The sequence below is a fragment of the Myodes glareolus genome, chromosome 3 (genome assembly GCF_982192425.1).
Source record: "Myodes glareolus chromosome 3, mMyoGla1.1, whole genome shotgun sequence".
NCBI lineage: Eukaryota > Metazoa > Chordata > Mammalia > Rodentia > Cricetidae > Myodes > Myodes glareolus.
This window is the reverse complement of record NC_142028.1, coordinates 90,741,349-90,759,700: the sequence shown is the minus strand read 5'-3', so window position 1 is coordinate 90,759,700 and position 18,352 is coordinate 90,741,349. Positions and strand designations below refer to the sequence as shown.

The window sequence follows — 18,352 nt, the reverse complement described above, 5'->3', positions numbered from 1 at the left end:
TTGTGTGTGAATGTCGTTGACTTACACAAACCTCCATGCTATGAGTCAGTCAACTATACCGGGATGCTTGATGCAATTGAAGCGCAGGGTAAACACATATTTCTATGTGTGGCTAATGCCAGAATAACTCAGCACACTGTTTTTCAGTAAGTATTTGTATAGGTAGAAATACATAGCCTAAAATAATGATTAAATTTATGGTAGAGTGAAGACATAAAGTGCAATGCAGTTCTTCCTTGCAGTGCTGCAGCCGATAGTCTGTGCTGCACATTTATGTGGCCGACAGACAGCACGCTAGGTTACCTCACCCAAGCGGCACCCTGAATCATGAGCTGCATTGTGATCTTACAGAGGCCTCCAGAGATGACAGGCATTTTCTTGCTCCATTCTAGTATGATGGGGCCACCACTATTGGTGGTAAGTCAGTCACTGGCTTGTGATGCTTGGGAAGACTTTTTCCTCATTAAATTTTGTTCAAACGCCCATTCCTAAGAGAAAGCAGTTCTGGAAGTACATGGAGTTAATTGTGGTAGACTACAACAGCGCCCTCCAATCCTGGAACAGAAACATTGACCCAGCTAGACTGGGCAAGAGTATCTTAGAATTGGTGCTTCCGATGAGTTTCAACAGCGATGGTGCTCCTTTCAAACCTGGTGGGGAGACAGTCTTTGTTGGGGATGAAGTAAATATGCTGGATTCTGTTGTAGCAGGAGTAATAAAAGCCCAGAGACAGATATTGGGGTTCAGGCTGAAGATCAGAAAAGCAAAATAGCCAACCTCTAGAGAAAGCGACTGCAAACTGAACCCTGAGCCTCTGTTTCCTCCCATCTTATGTTCCCCTCTAGTGCTGGGATCAAAGGCGTGTGACTCCCTAGCACTGGGATTAAAGGTGTGAACCACCACCATCTGGATCTGTTCCTGTATTTAGTGTAGCCTAGGGTGGCCTTGAGCTCACAAGAGATCCATCTGCCTCTGTCTTTAATCCTGGGATTAAAGGTGTGTACCACCACTGCCTGGCCCCTAGTGGTTTAGTTTTACCTGCTTATCTTCAGGCAAGATTTATTTATTAAAACATAAAAAAAATCACTATATTTTGTAATGACTGCCCCTGAGCCCTTCTCTTAGTGAGGACTCACAATTGATTTAGAACAGTCAACTCCCAGAATGCTTCTGTAAAAATCAATAATGCTTTTTTTCTCCTAAGGCTAGAGGATATACCTAGAGCACACCAGGCAAGCATTCTATCAGGGAGCCACACCCCAGGTCCCACTTGTGCGTTTTAAATACATTTCAAGGCAGAGTAGAAATAAACACTGTACACACACACATACATACACTCTCTCACACACACTCACACGCTTGTGCCTGTCCGTTAGCCTATCTAAACATGACAAACCAGGGTCACAGTTCCCAGGGGGCTCTTATTTGGTCTACTCAGTAGCTGAAGGATGCTGTGTTACACACAAGCGCCTTTCCACGAGAAAAAAATAAAAACAGAAAATCTCTGGTAAACCCTTATATTGTTCACGTGAGTTCAGCCGACATTGCATTAACACCTTCCCAGACAGAAGCCAGACATCAGAAAATAATGTATGCAATGGAACCTTTATTTTCTGTGTTAGGAATTCCCTGCTGATTTTTTTTTTCCCTTTACAGGTGCAGGACACTTCCTTCATTCTGTGTATTGTGGTGATACAACCGGAAATACCTGTCAAACAACTGAAAAACCTTAACACTGTGCCCAGCAGCAAGCTGTTATACCACCGACTAGATCTCCTGGGCCAACCAAGTGCTTGCCTCCACTTCAAGCAGCTGGCAACTCTAGGTAAAGCCTGTGGGCTTTCTGCATGGTCTTAATCAAAGAGTTCATCAGAAACATCTGTCTGATTCCTGCTTCCTGTTCAGCCCCAAATACTTCATATTTGCTGTTCTAGAAAATGTGAAGCAGCCAGGTACAGTCGTTCACACCCACAGCCCCGGTAGCCATTAGGCTGGGGCAGGCCAATCACTGTGGGTTGAAGGCCAGCATGAGCTACATAGTGAGTTTCCAGACAGCCTGGGCTATTGAGTAGGAACCTGTCTCAAGTAAATAATAATAACATTAATAACAACAAAATATACTTTGTGAAGCAGTTTTATTCCTTGCCTTGGTCGAGTTGCCTAGAAGAGGCTGAGGTGAGAATTTCTATGCCTGTGATTTATAGATAAGACATCAGTCAAGAGGGGAAGTCAGTCAACAGGGAGAAAAGACAGAACAAAGTTGACTCCAGACGATGCTCCAGCCTCCGCCGTCTCAGGCTCAGAGTGTCCATGGCCCAACATCTTCCTGGACCACAGACAAAAAAAGAGTTCAGTTTGGGGGCTGGAGAGATGGCTCAGAGGTTAAGAGCATTGCCTGCTCTTCCAAAGGTCCCGAGTTCAATTCCCAGCAACCACATGGTGGCTCATAACCATCTATAATGAGGTCTGGTGCCCTCTTCTGGCCTTCAGGCATACAAGCAGACAGAATATTAGATAGATAGATAGATAGATAGATAGATAGATAGATAGATAGATAGATAGATAGATAGATAGATAGATAGATGATAGGGAGAGAGAGAGAGAGAGAGAGAGAGAGAGAGAGAGAGAGAGAGAGAGGTAGATAGACAGAGAGAAAGAGTTCAGTTTCTGTCGTCCTCGGCCCCTCCCAGCCTGCAGCAGTGCTAGGCATGCTTTGGTTGTCCAGAGGCCACAGCGAGGTGTCCTACCAGTAAAGGACAGCCACAGATAAGAGGCTGTGCAGGTGTGGGGAGGAGGCTGTTGAAAACAGTAAGAGGGATATAAAGGAATCTGCTGAAGACACTGATGGCATCTTCCACAGGACCCTGCCTCACAAGGGCTTAGCCGTAGGCAGCATCTCCAAAAGCTGCTGGTGTGGTTTGCTGTTGCAACGAACCAGGCGTTTAGTGTTCAGTGCCTTGGTTGGTCTGTGGTCAAGGAAGACGTGGATTTACCAAAAGAAAAATAATTCCCTCAGACTAGGGTAAAGTCGCACAGCTTAGATGCTTTGAAGTCCATTTCTTCTGAAATTAATGTTGCAACTCCACTGTCTACCAGCTTATTTCTAATTTCTGTATATCTTTATAGATTCAGCAAGTTTCTTATAGACAAACTTGATTGGATGTAGTGCAGGTTTTGTATCCATCTTTGGCAATCTTTGTTGTTTTATGCTGATTGTTTGTTTCACATAAGTAACACTGTATACTCCAGGGTGGTCTCAAACTCACTTTCTTCATGCCTCAGCCTCCCAGGTGCTGGAATTATGGGTGTGTGCCACCATGCTTAGTCAGTCTTTATTTTTTGATGAGTTTATATAAACTATTGATCTTTAAAGTGATTGTCTCTATAGTTGAATGAGCGCTTCTGGTATTTGTTACTATTTCCTGCTAACTTCTTGTTCTTTGTTACTATTGTGTCTTTATTTTCTACCTTATTTTCTGCTTTTATAGTGTTCCTAGATTCTATTTCTGACACATAAAAACATTAAAAATTTTTATATGTTAATGAGTGCCATTTAATATTTCATGCATACCTGTGTAATGTCTGAATTAGCTTAAACATACTTGTCTCCTCAGCCACCCATAAAAATCTCATGGAAATTGTTTTCAGAATCTTTCCTTCTGTTAAATGCACAGTGCATCACTCCACCATGTACGTAGCTCACCAGTGCCTCTTGCTCTATCTGACACTGTCGACCATTGCTTCCCAGCCTCCCCACACTCACGAGGCTACAGTTACTGTTCCACTTTCAGCTTCAGCTTCTCAGATGCCACCTGAGGGAGATCCTGCCATATTTTTCCTTCTCTGCCTGGTTTATTTCATTTAACATAATGACCTCCAACTCTATGCAAAACCTCAGTAGTTTATGGGTGCAGATTATTACGTTATATTTCTGTACCATGTTTTCTTAATTCTTAGTTGACACTTGGGTTGTTTATGTTTGGGGCTGTTTCAAATCGTGCCACACTGAGCATGGGGGAACCAAATGTCTCTACTATGGTTTGACATCATTTCTTTGGATATGGGAGTGGAATTGCTAAACAACATAATTCTTAAGGAACCTCAATAGTGTTTTCCACACTGGCTTACTGTACTAACTTACATTTCCACCAATGGTATACAAGGTTTCCCATTTTTCCACACCTTCACCAAAAAGCATTATGTTTAATCTTTGGATAAGAGTCATTCTGGCAGGGGTCAAGTGATGCTGAATTGTGGTTTTGATCTGCATTTCCCTGATGATTAGAGCTAGTGAATGGTCCATACATACCTGTTGGCCAAGCTGATATTTAAGTCATACCCACTTGGTTGCCCATGCTGTGTGTCAGATACACAGGAGGCCTATATAGCCTATCTGGTCAGTACACGACAGGATGCACACTGTTTAGATCAGCAGCTACCTTCTTTTTCCCTCTTGAAAACACTTAGGATTCAAAAAAGTGAATGATCACTGCAGTTAGCAACCGAGCAGAGGGGAGCAGGCTGGAAGGAGATCAAGTCAGAGTCTCCGTCTCTGGGTTCCAAATGTGAACACTGGAACTGAGTTCCTTCTTTACATTCCTTTCTCAAAAGTCCTTCCTGGATCTGAGATCAAAAGACCAGGCGAGGCTAAGTGATCTTTTCTGTGGCACATTTCAAAAATGTCAACGATTTAGAGAAAGCCTGTGATGTTAATCAGAAAAGGCTGGATCTTGCAATTGTTTGTTTGCTTTGATTTGGGCTTTGGGACTTATAGTCTCTGTTTTCTATGAAGGAGCATAAGTCTTCACATTTTCATGAAATACTGTACTGAAATGCAAGTTCCAGGCGAACAAGATGCACACAACTGCAGGCTGAGATGAAGTGCTGTCCTGAGACTGGGGTTCCAGAGTTGAGGTCGAGTTACTTGGTGAGGAAGAAGCTCCAGCCCACATATTAAATTTCATTTGCAAACTTCCTCATATCCACACTGTCCAGTGTTAGCTACTGGCTCCTCTTGGCTGTTGGGCACTTGAAAGGGGGTTAGGCAGCATCAAGATGTATGGGAAATGTCATATGCATGCTAGATTTTTTTTTAATATTGACTAGCTCCTGAAATTGTCATATTTTTAATAGTCTATAAGTGTACTATCAGAATTTCCTTTCCTTTTCTGGCTATTGGGAAAAAAATTTCATTACATTTACAGATGGCATTGTTTTAATATTAATGTTGGACAGCATCACTTTTGAGCATACTCAGTCAGGGTGGCGCTTGTTAACTCAAACATAGTCTGAGTGGCTGATTGCAGGTCGCATAGGCAGACCTTGGGCTGATATGCATTTTCCCAGGGAGCCCTTTCCGGAAACCTTGCCATCCCTGTTCCCATGGGTGGTGGGACCCTGGGGCAATGCGGAAGGTTCAGCAGGAACAGTCTTGTTCAGTTGCAGTGCCCTTAAAACGCACCAAGAAAGGAACAAGAAACAAGAATTTTAAGTGGCTTCTCTCCGGTGTCAACCGTCTTCCACTCGCAGGGGTCTCAGAAGTAGACCTTACACACTTACCTCACACCCAAAGGCTCTGGCTTCCATCCCCAGAACTAAGAGGGAGGGAGTGTGATGGAAAGATACCATCTCTTGGTGTGCACAAAGAGGAAGAAAATGTTCTTTTTTAAAGGACATTCCTAAGGCAGCTTTGTGTGTATGTATAAATGTGTAAGCATGCACGTCTACCTCCTAGACGCCAAGGTTTACATCTCATATGGTGCTGGTGTCTCCCCTTTACCCCCAAGCTGTCTTACTGCATCAGCCTTTTCTGCAATGCCAGCCAGTCTCTGTGTCTGTAAGAAAGGCCCACTCCCGGAAGCATCGCGACTTGTCTTACCCCAGCCCTCTTGAGACATTCTCGACTCTGAAATGTATTTGTCTTACATGGTTTTCTTCTCGATTCCTTCTGCCTGCTCTCTCTGATTAGATCCAAATCTCGCTAAGCACAGGTCACGTGACCCGACTTTCTCCCCTGCACACACAGGCACACTCTTTCAGGGATGGACCGCTGACTCTATGAACACACATCAACAGGGCATTGTGGGTCAGCCTTCACAGGTCTCTCCTTTGTATCTCTCTCTCCTTGATTACTTGAGATTAATGCAATCACAATCTCCCAGGCCATCCTATGAAGATATCCTGAGAAGTAAGTCACATCATGGAAACAGAACAATAGTTTCTGAGAATGGCCTCCTGCCAATTTCTCACTGACAATTCTAGATGCAAACATCATCCTGGAGTTATGTCTTTGGGGAGACACTGGAAACTTACACAATGGGGAGGGATGGAAGATTAAAGACTCAGAGAAGACATCCTGCATTCGGGACAAGTATTCACCAAACTAGAGGCGGAGGAGGCTATGCACTTAAACAGCTTTAAGTAGCTTCCTGGGGCTCAAGGGGAAGAAGTGAAATCCAATGTCCCCAACAGGCGGAGTCTCAAATAAATGAAATGACCTCCACTATCCCCCAGGACAAACCCGTTGCATTCTTGAGGTGGAAGGGAAGTCACCATGTGATGGGCTCCTTACTGGAAATTGCTTTTGCCTCCCTTACTGTCTCTCCATGTGGTCTGCATGACAAAACTATGCAGAAGTCTGTGCTCTCTAGAAGAGACTCCCTTTCTCTAGGCAGAGAGCTCTTCCTACAGTTTAGTTTCTTTCTTGCTGTTATGTGCCCTTTCTTTCTTTCTTTTTTTTTTTTGGTTTTTTTTTTTTTTTTGGTTTTTTTGGTTTTTTGGTTTTTTTCAAGACAGGGTTTCTCTGTAGCTTTGGAGCCTAACCTGGAACTAGCTCTCATAGACCAGACTGGCCTTGAACTCACAGAAATTCGCCTGCCTCTGCCTCCCGAGTGCTGGGATTGAAAGCGTGTGCCACCACCGCCCGGCTTATGTGCCCTTTTCTATCTGTTGACTCAGGACCTGGCACATACAGGGCAAAGATTCTTTCTATATCCTTAGCTCAAAATTGGTTTGGTGTTGTTTTACCCATTCCACCACAACTGGCTCACCAGGTGGCAAGAAACTGAGATATCATGTATGAGGGCTATCAAAAGAAGTTAAACACACAGAGAGATTTTAATGAGATATGATGATGTCATCAAGCATCATCGTGTGCTTTATGTCACGTGATAGTATCTTATGACACATTTTAAACTGTGGCGAGGCTTGGTGTGGTGGTCCATGCTTTTCAGGACTCAGGAAGCAAAGGCAGCTGAGCTCTGTGACTGAGGCTAGCCTGGTCTACAAAGAGAGTTTCGGGCCAGGCAGGGCTGCACAATGAGACCCATTTCAGAGGAAATAAAATAAAAGAACAGCAGACAATTTAAATAGAAAATCTTGTTTGATACTGTGATTCACCAGAGGGATTTTTGCCTCAAATAGGAGACGGGTTTTCATGTTAAAAATCGTCTTTCGGAAACTATAAGCTCTGCTCATGGCACGTTCGCCGGACACCTGTGATGATAATTTTTTAATTTGTTTTTTTGCCTTGGTGTCAACACTTCATCTGCCTTCTGCCTGAAGAACAGCACTGGTGTGAATGCTAATGGGTGTTGCTGATGCGTGCGGTTGTGCGCACACCCGAAGAGCGCCCTTCAGTTCACACTAGAGATACTGTTGTCAATAATAGTGTTACATTCCCCCCCCACACACACACGTGCAAATGCTGGCCCAACAATAGCCAGAAAGCAGTGGAGCCCAGAGTCTGCCCAGTCTGGCTCCGTGTTTGCGCTCTGCCCTCTATCCTAAGAAATACACAGCATGCAGGGCTAAGAGTCTTCAGGTTTCTGCTTCAGCATCGGTGCCTCTCCAGGCACATCCCTGTCCTGCTCCACTCAGAGGACCATACGCTCCCTGAAGGGAGAGAACGTGGGGGGTGTTTTCCCTCCCTTTTCCCTTTGCTCTCAATGTCAGGCTCTTTGTGTCCCTGTGGAAGGACGTTAACCCGCCGTGGCAGACATGTTGGCAGAGCCCGAGTGGTGCTTTTGTGTGGGCCCCAGATGAAGTCTCTGTGTTCTGAGACCTGCTTTGTCGGGCTCTCTTTCAGAAAGTCCAACTGTCATGCTGTCTGCCGGCAGCTTTTCCTCCCCCTACGAGCACCTCAGCCAGCCGGAGACCAAGCGCATGGTGGAGCATTACACGGCCTATCTCAGTGACAACACTCGTCTCATTGCTAACCCGGGACTCAAAGTAAGTATCGGCACCGGCCACGTCTCTGGGGTGGGAGGGGGCGGGGGAGTTGCTGGCTATGAATCTTTGAAGTATCAAACCCTGCTTGCATCTGGGCCTCTGCATCCAGGAGCCAAAAAGGCAGAGTGTGTGCCCTGGGGGAGACTAGTCAGCTGTGACCCTTTTGATGGATTAAGGAGCCCAGAGAGCCACATGAAGAATCTACTTCAGGTCTCCTATGCAACTTGGGGGTTTCCAAGTAGGGGGTGTGATGAAGAGACAAGAGAAAACCCCACACTCCATTTTTCCCTTGGAAAAGAAGTGTTCTGCTGTCTGTCAGGATAAACATGAGATTCAAGCCCCCAAAGAGGCCATGTGCGCCTAAATGCTTCGCCATAAGAATTTTCTTAAACTAAGACAGGCTAGCTAGGTGAACGACTGAGTCACCGCACCTCCCCTGACTCTAGTCTGTGAGCTTTTGTTTTCACCAAGTTTGGTTGCACCCATCTGCTGTGGAAAGGTTTTCACTGGGCTTGGCTTCTCTGCAAGGGAACCTTGGGGAGCCCTGGCAGCAGCCCACGTTCTTTTCATGGGAGTTTTTTCTTTAAAAGGGGCCCTGCCATGTCTTCCTTTGTCTCCAAGTTCTCTGTCAGGAATGAAGTCATGGCGACCAGCCACGTCACAGATGAATGGATGACACAAATGGAAATGAGCGGCCTGAACACATACATTGTCCGCCGTTACATAGCAACGCCCAATGGCGTCCTCAGAATCTATCCTGGCTCCCTCATGGACAAAGCATTTGATCCCACTAGGAGACAGTGGTGAGTCTGTGGGGCCTTCAGGTCCTCCTAGGCCTGGGGAGACATGGTAAGGGCAACAGTAAAGCCATTTTGGGCAATCACTGGAGAAGACACTTTCATGGGGGGGTATATTATTATCATTATGTTTTCTTAAGAATGGTTTGTGCGTTATTTTTCTGACTGCAGTGCCTTTATCTCTCTATTGGAATTTTGAGAGTAAAAATGATGTGCATTTATCCATTTGGGCTCCTAAGGTCTTGCTTGATTCTATCTCATAACTGGAGGGTCATCTTGAATGAAATACTTTGTTTCACTCCATGTAATTATGGCATCATGTATGATCTATGGAGAATGAACACATGTATATTCAGGAATAATCTTTTATTTCTGAGCTTTACTTTCACACCAGTGCTAGCCAGGCACTATAGCGGGAGACAGCACAAGCCAAGAGCAAAATTTCTTACCCTGTGTTGGTTAGCAACCAACTCACTCAGGAGTCAGCTCTTTGAGCTCCCTCCCCACCCATAATAATCCTGGATGGTTTCCTTATGTTTATTTATTTCTCTTTCTTCATTGGTCCTCTTCTATATTCCCCTCTGAACTCTCTGCATTACAGGTCTTAGTAAACGCTCAGAGTCGAGCACACATTAGACCAGGGAATCTCAGTTTCTCAACTCTTGGTGTTGGTACTACTATCAGACAGAAAGGTGAGACTCTGGGCTGGGTCTGCAGCTCAGTGGTAGAGCACTTGCCTAGCATGGGTTAGCCATGAGTTCAAAACCCCAGCTCTCAAAAAGAAGTAAGGCTGTAGGGAGTTAGCTCGGCGGTTAAGAGCACTGTTGTTCTCGCAGAGGACCTAGGTTCAATTCCCAGTCCCTTCTGATGGTTCACAAATATCTGTAATTCCAGTTCCAGGGGGTTCAGTGCCTTCTTCTGGCCTCTGCAGGCACCAGGCATGTACATGATGCACATATATAATAAGCAGAAAAAATACACATAAAATCTTTTTTAAAAATTTAAGCAAGATTCACTTTGGGTTTTAACGTAATACTAGCACAGTTTATAAAAAGTATTTTAGAACTACAAACTCACTGCTCCTTAAAACTTACATTGATTTATGCATAAAGTCACATGGTTTCTCTTGGGTCTCTGTTAGGTATCTCCATGCGGTAGCTAATCCAGGGCTGATTTCTTTGACCGGTCCTTATCTAGATGTTGGCGGAGCTGGCTATGTTGTGACAATCAGCCACACAATTCACTCATCCAGGTAACTATTTTAATTCATTTTTAGTCATGTAAAATCTTTTAGATTACATTTACTAACCTAGCTAACGTGTGTTTATGGGCACGCATGCATACACGGGACACATGTGGAAGCCAGAAGACAATTTGTAAGAGAGGACTGATTCTCTAACCGTGCAGGTCCCGGGGAATGAGGTCGTCAGGTTTGGTGGCAATCGCTTTTGCCCATGGAGCCAACCTTTGCAGTCACATACATACATGTGTAAAAATGAGAAGTACCAGCTGGAACATGACAACTTTTGTCACTAGAATTGCTTCATTTGCAAGCAAAGGAACATTTTTTTAATGAGGAAAGATATACCAGGGCATCTGGAGTTCTCTTTGTGTCTGACTCTTTAGAATTACTTGAGTTGTTTGCTTTGGTTTTCTGTTTGGTAGTTTCAAAAACCGATGTTGCCAGAGAGCTGATTAATGTCAGTACCACAGGACATATATCAGGATGCGTTGTTTCCTACAACATAAAGCTTCAGCTACGACTCTCCAAACATTAGCGAAAGTTTGAATGGGAAGGCACACTGCTTTTAATCCCTTCGTTAATACAAACAGCTATTTTCTCAAAGCAACCAAGAAAGACCGTACTTTTGACTGATACCTGGCATGATGCCTTAGAATTTAGAGGAGAGCAGCTTTCCTTGCTTTTCAGTGGTGCTCATTACTCATCAGATGACTGGTACTAGATAGAATTCCCCTGCCACAAGTTCATTGAGATAATAGGGAAACAGAGCAGGTTGGAATTCCAGCATCGGGCCCATGTCTCTATGGAAAGCTTTACCTGCTGCCAGCCAAATGCTGATTCGTGCGCAATGGTATCTGTTTGATTGTCAGCGTCTCCCCAAACACAAATTGCATACATAAGCAAGTAACCCTCCTACAGAGTCCATCCTTCAGGGTTTCTGCTGACATTCCATCTGGTGTGGGCACACCTGCACTCATCCCCCGCTATGTATAGTCTAGGGAAGGAAAAGGACACAGATTGTTTCTTCCAGGGACAGAGGGTCCACCACATCTTTGACAACAGTACAAGGAGCCTGGGTTGGGCTTTCAAAGCTCGCAGTGAGGGGTGCCATCACTGTCGGCTCGTTGTCAGGGGCCCTCAGCCTTGCCTTCCATTGTGTTTCTGGTCGAGGCCAGTGTGCGAGTTTATGTGCACGCATGTAAGCATTTTTTGTTGAGGATTAGATAAGTCCGAGAATTTTGATCTGGTTTGTTTGCCCACCCTCCTGAGGCCTATTCAAATGAAGAATGCTGGGAACGCGTGACTTTTCCAGTGAAGACAACTCTCTGGTTACCTTCCTGTTTAACAGCCACAGAAATCCACAGCTTCCATCGGAGAGCGGAAGTCACTGAATACAGGTCCGCCAGAGGAAGCATATGCCTTGGCCCTGCTCAGTGTAGCCCACGGACCCCATTGTGTGACCCCATTGTTTTGCTTAGCTGAGTGCAGTTTAACTATTTAGAGCTGTGACTGTTTCCTTCATCACAGTTGAGAGCCACGCCAACAGCCTCTTCTGTTGCTCAGCAGAACACCAATGCGCGCGCACTCACACACACACACACAACTTGCACTGCTAGACAGGCTTGACGAAGGTGCCAGCTTTGGAACCTACTTTCCCCCCCCCCATATATGCAAAAGTAGATTTGCTGTTTATGAGTTATGTGACTGTAAACAAATCCTTTTTTACTTTTGTTTCCTCATTAAAGCCCATCTCAAATAATTATTTTAATGATTAAGTTAAATAATACATAAAGCTCATAGAACAGTGCCCGAAACAAGGGCAAGGGGCAAGGCATCCGAGGTGACACCTCAGAAAATGCTTAGCACTGAAGTTGACAGGGTGACGTGATTCAGAAAATAGCAGTTATTTTACTGTCGTGCTGTTTAGGCTTTGAACCTGTGGCGTTCGAACTGGGTCAGAAGAAAGAGCCGATGTGAATATTCCGCCTGTGTATAGGACAACCACTTACCCCTGGTTTCAGACATGCTTTGGTGGAAAGCTAGGAAGGGCTTTCTAACTCAGTGCCCGCCGGTCACTCTGGGAGCTCTCGTTTGCTTCCGTGAGCATTCCCAGTGGCCTGCCAATCCAACTGGACATCCTTCCCATAGGATAACACTGCTGGAGAGAAAGAACCTAGTCACATGACTCAACAATGACAGTCACATACATGTATTACCATCAACCTGGTCCGCAATGCTTAGAAATGCAGATTTGGCCGGATAGTTCTATAAAATTCTGTGAGTTGCTATGGTAACAGTGTGCCTAGTTGCAATTCAGATTAATACAAAGCTAGGCTTCCATGGGCAAGACGCACACTGTTGCTTCGGTGTGATTCATACTGGGCAGATAACTGCCATCCAGAGGAGGTTTAGAGGTAAAAAAGAGAGGATCCCAGGACACCTGAACAGTACTTTCCAAATTAGCATCCACATGGTACTGTAGAGAAGAGCCAACTCGGTGCTGCTTCAGATATCGGAGAAAGGTTAAGTCTTTTAACCATACCCAGGCTAACTTTTTCCTTCATAAAATACAATCTACAAATCTGTCTTAGCTTCTTCCACAGAAATTAAATAATTTAAAATTGTTTCTAGTCCTACAGGTCTGACTTATGACTAAGACAATATGCTTTTAGAATTAGGTAGTGAGTTTCTGTCCATATATACACTAATGACTCCGTGATGCTGGCCAAAATGCCCCACCCTTGCAAGCTTCGGTGTTCCTAAACTGATAAAGTCTCCAAAGAATACCACCAAAGGGGGCTAGAGAGATGGCACCGCAGTTAAGAACACTGGCTGGTCTTGTAGAAGACCCAATTTGGTTGCTAGCACCAGTTCCAGGGGGTGCAATGTCCTTTTCTGACCTCAAGGACACCAGCCACACATACGATGCACATATATACCACATGTAGACACACATACACATGAAAACAAAGATTACCATGAGAAAGGGCTAGGACAGTCCCTCAGTCCATAGAGAACCTGCCTAGCACGCAGTTGACCCCAAGATTTAAAGCCCAGTGCTATGGAGAGGGACGGAAAGGACCATCCTGAAATAATTGAGAATGATGTCATTTTTTTTCTTCTGGTATCTTATTTGGTAGTCAGGCAGGTATACGATAATGGTAAATTCTGGGCAAGCCCTGCTGTACTTCAATAAGTCACTTCTGCTTTTCGGGTGTTTACCATCTGTTGGTGAGGCAGTTTATCCAACATTATCAACATTATCACATTTAATTACAATAGCAGGGGCTGGAGAGATGACTCAGCAGTTAAGAGCACTGACTGCTCTTCCAGAGGTCCTGAGTTCAATTCCCAGCATCTACGTGGTGGGTCACAACCACCTGTAAGGAGATCTGGTGCCCTCTTCTGGCCTGTCTGGCCTACAGGCAGGATACTGCATAAATACATACATACATACATACATACATACATACATACATACATGAATAAATAAATAAATAAATCTAAAAAAATAATTACAATAGCAGGCTTACTTTTTTTTAAGGTATTACTATCATCTTCATTTTCATGAAAAAAAAAAACAAAGCTTTAAAAAGGCCAAATAGCATCCAGGAACAACATAAATAAAACCAGCTATGCCAGGACTTGACCCCATATCTACCACAGAGTGAGCCAGTAGCGCCAGACTTTACCACCTAGCTGTACCTACAGCGTGTCCTCCATTGAGAGTAGTGGTGTTTGGGGACAGAGGGTGTACTGGCCTGCAGCGCGGAGGACTCATTCTTAAATAGAAACTGTGCTTTGAGGGAGTCCACCATGGTGCTGTGGAAAGAAAGCTGTTCAGGGCTCCTGGTAAGAAGTTTGCTGGAAGTCACTGTAGGGCCCGTGAGATGGCCCAGTGGGTAAAGGCACCTGCTGCGGAACCTGACTGACAGCCTTTGATCGCCGGGACTGCATGGTGGAAGGAGAGAACTGACCCCTACAAGTTGTCCTCTTCTGCACACACGCTATGGCAAGCATGCCCCCACATATATTTACAAACACACAAACACATGTGTGCGTACCCATGTATATTCAAATGTCCATAATCTTTTTAAATTTTGTCTTAGGGAGCCAGACCTACAACCTCTCACTCTTAGGCCTCTGACTGAAGCCACTCTGAGCATGGGTGGGTGTTGGGAGGGCTGGACGTATTCCACAGCCGTTCGTGTTTGGTGCCGATCTTATTTAGAAGACCGTAACCAAAGGGTTAATGTTTTCTCTCAAGTCATCTTCATGTGGCAGTCAGTCATTCAGCACACACAGACGTGGGAAGTGGGGAGGGCTTGCCTTTCTGACCCTAGACCATGTATGATCGGCCTCTTCTTTCCCATGAAGTACACAGCTGTCTTCCGGGCACACGGTGGCCGTGATGGGCATTGACTTCACCTTGAGGTACTTCTACAAAGTTCTGCTGGACCTCTTACCCGTCTGTAACCAGGACGGTGGGAACAAAATAAGGTAAGCCCTATAGGGATACCATTTCCTGTCTACTGCCAAAGTAAGAACAAGCTGGCACCAGATGTTGACCACATACTTATAGTCAGTACCATAAATTGAGTTCCTGGCTGGGGTGTCCTATTAAGACAGGTTTTTATTGTTGTCATCTCCCCTTTTGCTTCCAAATGGGGGGGGGGACACATGCGTGTGCATGCGTGTGCATGTATGCAGAGGTCAGAAGACAGCTTTGGGTGTCCTTACCTTCTTCCTTCTTTGAGACAAGGTCCCTCATTCATGACCATAGACACCAGGCTCCCTGACCAATGAGCCTTTAAGGATTCTCATTACAGATGTGCGCCACTGTGTTAAGTTTTACGTGGGTGTGGGTGATAGCAAGGTGAATTATTCCCACCGAGCCATCTCCCCAGCCCGGCCCTTCTTTCCTTTTTCAAAGGTGCAAGCTGTTTGTTATTTAGACAAACAGACACAGTGCCTAGCAGGAGGAATAGCATCGTGCCCCAAAGCCTTGTTTCTCTGGAAGCCAGTGATTAGAAGCATCCCTCAACTTTGGTATTGGGAAGACCAGAGGGCACTTTTCTCTTGGGCGGCGCTTTTGATGTTAACTTAGTCATTAAGCCAATCTCTGTGAAATTTTAGCTGCTTAGGCTGCCACTCTTACATTTTCCCAGAAAGAGGCTCCCAGAACCACGAGACTTTGCCTCCCGAATTTCAAAAGAAAATGTCTGATCAAAGCAAGGGCAGTCCCTTGATTCAGCGCAGACTGCTTTTAAAAATAGCTTCTCGGTTCAGTCTTGTGCTCCATGCTTCGTGTCACTGTTGAATTTCACAATGGCATTTAAAGAGCACGTGCCAGACCCTGCTATGACCTGCTATGACCCAGGTACTGCTATGACCAATGCTCGGGGGAAGAACATCGTCTTGATTAAAGTAGCTCTCACCATTTTTAATGTTCCTACAAGTATCTTTGTATGTGCACCAAGCATTGTGTTTTGTTTATGTCTGTGTATGCTCCTCTGCTTCCTTCCTCTTAAAATTAAAAAAAAAAAGAGCAAAAAAGCAAATCCCCTCCTTCTAATATCCTTCCAATGAATTTCACATCCCTCAAACTTGGATTGTGTGGGCACATCCTCTATGAACTGTCCAGGTGACCACAGAGCAATGTGTGACTCTGACCATAACCTGGAGGCCAGGCAGTCCATCACCTCAAGAGACAAGTGTCTACTTGGCTAGCAAGAGTCCTTCCGTTTTCATCCCCCAAATGTCTAGATAAGTTTGTTTTAAGGGTAATGTGGTCAAGTGTTTTTTAAAAGTGTGGCAGCCACTCATGAATGTTTTGGTACAGGTGCTTCATAATGGAGGACAGGGGTTATCTGGTGGCTCATCCAACGCTCGTCGACCCCAAAGGCCATGCGCCTCTGGAACAGCAACACATCACCCACAAGGTATTCTTTGGCCAAAGCTGGTCAGCTCTACGCTGCGGCAGCCTGAAGCGTGTTAAGTGACACTTGTCTTCTGTCTTGTGGCCTTGTCAGGAGCCCCTGGTAGCAAACGATATCCTGAACCACCCAAACTTTGTGAAGAAGAACCTGTGCAACAGCTTCAGTGACCGGACAGTGCAGAGATCTTACAAGTTCAATACCAGCCTGGTGGTAAGCCCATGTTCCCACTTCTCCATGAACGATGAATGGAATAATGCCCGTGCCTGCTTCATTGCCCTGAGTCACAGGATCCCAGGAGAGGGGGACGACCTTAGCACAGCTCCCACCGTGACAACTGTAGGAAAGAAAGCCAGGATGGGACAGGGACTGTCTGAAGGTCGCAGGGTTGGTACTCCGCTTTGATTAATATGCCAACTGTATTAGTTATGGTTCCCCAGAGCAGTGGTTCTCAACCTGTGGGTTGTGACCCCTTTGGGAGCCAAACAACCCTGTCATAGGAGTCACATATCAGATATGTACATTACAATTTTTAAGAGTAGCAAAATTACAGTTATGAAGTAGTAACAAATAATTTTATGGGTGGGGGTCACTACAACATGAGGAATTGTTAAAGGGTCACAGTGTTAGGAAGGTTGAAGACCACTACTGTAGAGGAACAGAACTTATAGAATGAATATATATATATATATATATATATATATATATATATATATATATATATATATATAGAGAGAGAGAGAGAGAGAGAGAGAGAGAGAGAGAGAAAGGGAGAGAAAAGGGAGAGAAAAGGGATTTATTAGTTTATTAGAATGGCTTACAGGCTTGGTCCAGCTAGTCCAACATTGACTATCTATCAATAGAAGGTCCAAGAATCCAGTAGTTGTTCAATTCACAAAGCTGGATGTCACGGCTGGTTTTCAGTATACGCTGGAATCCAAAGAAGCAGGCTGGAATAGCACCGAAGGCATAGACTTGCTAGGGAGAACAAGCAGAGGGAGCCAGCTTTCTTCTTCCATGTCCTTTATCCAGGTGTGGCCCAGATTCAACATGAATTTCCCACCTCATAAATCCAGCTTAGAAGTGGGTCTTCCCACTTCAAATGATTTAATTAAGAAAAAAAATCCCTCACAGGTGTGCCCAGTCATTTGGGTTCTAGTTAACTTGTTAATTCCAGATATAGTCAAGTTGATGACTGAGAATAGCCGCCCCTTATCCCTTTGAAGTTTCTGCTTAGGCTGTTCCCATACTCTGCCCACATGTTTTCTGGTTCTGTGTGCACCTGTCTCCCAGCGATGGCTTAGCTGCCAGCCTCAGTCAGTCCTTGGTCACCTACCGCAACAGGTGGGGAGTTTTGTGGGTGTCATCCCGAAAGCATTTGTTTGTTTTTGTAGCTGAGAGCATTCTACGTAATTTGAATTGCTGCAAAATTTACGTGACTAAATATCTAACTCTGTTCTTACCCATTTGGGAATGATTCTAGGAAGGAACAAAATGGGGGCACGGCAACAGAGCTAACATTTGAGAACTTACTCACAAGAAGCAAATTTCTAATTTACCTAGGCATTTATGTATGTTAGTCATTAAATGTGCAGTTGAAAACTAATTTGGGGGCTGGCGAGAGATGGCTCAGCAATTAAGAGCACTGGCTGCTCTTCCAGAGGGGTTCAATACCCGGCATCTACATGGCAGCTCACAACTGCCTATAACTGTCTGTCTCAGGAGATCTAACATCCTCACACAGACATACATGCAGGCAGGACACCGACGAACATACTCTATCAATAAGTAAATATTTAACAAATTAATTATGTTAATGTGCCGGATTAAATTGAAAATCTTAAATATCAGGAAGTTCATTGTGAAAAGCAATTGCTTTCCAAATACAGTGTCCACAACATCATCTTGCGCCCTGCTCGACCCCGCTCCACCCCGCTCCATTGTGAGCAGCACTGTTGCGGGAGAGCTGGGATAGTTATTATATGAAAGTCTGCCTCTTTCTATGCATCTGGTTCATTTCTTCAGTGGTTTCCAGAGTCCTCCACAGGCAAAACCACAAGGCTGGAGTAGAAACATTTCTGAAAAGCACATTCTAGCTGAATGGGAACTAGGATAATTTAATCGATTTAAATTTTAATTTAAAATTG

At 44.7% G+C, this 18,352-nt stretch overlaps 1 protein-coding gene across 1 annotated transcript in view; it reads left to right on the top strand.

The window, feature by feature from the left end:
- Positions 1 to 18,352, top strand: part of Cachd1 (cache domain containing 1) — a 233,878-nt gene that overhangs the window by 197,921 nt on the left and 17,605 nt on the right. Inside the window, exons 13-19 of the mRNA XM_048453156.3 lie at positions 1,657 to 1,825; positions 8,087 to 8,229; positions 8,851 to 9,032; positions 10,168 to 10,278; positions 14,647 to 14,769; positions 16,112 to 16,211; positions 16,302 to 16,418. Of these exons, the coding sequence (XP_048309113.3) occupies positions 1,657 to 1,825; positions 8,087 to 8,229; positions 8,851 to 9,032; positions 10,168 to 10,278; positions 14,647 to 14,769; positions 16,112 to 16,211; positions 16,302 to 16,418 (945 nt within the window). The remainder of the gene's footprint in view (positions 1 to 1,656; positions 1,826 to 8,086; positions 8,230 to 8,850; positions 9,033 to 10,167; positions 10,279 to 14,646; positions 14,770 to 16,111; positions 16,212 to 16,301; positions 16,419 to 18,352) is intronic.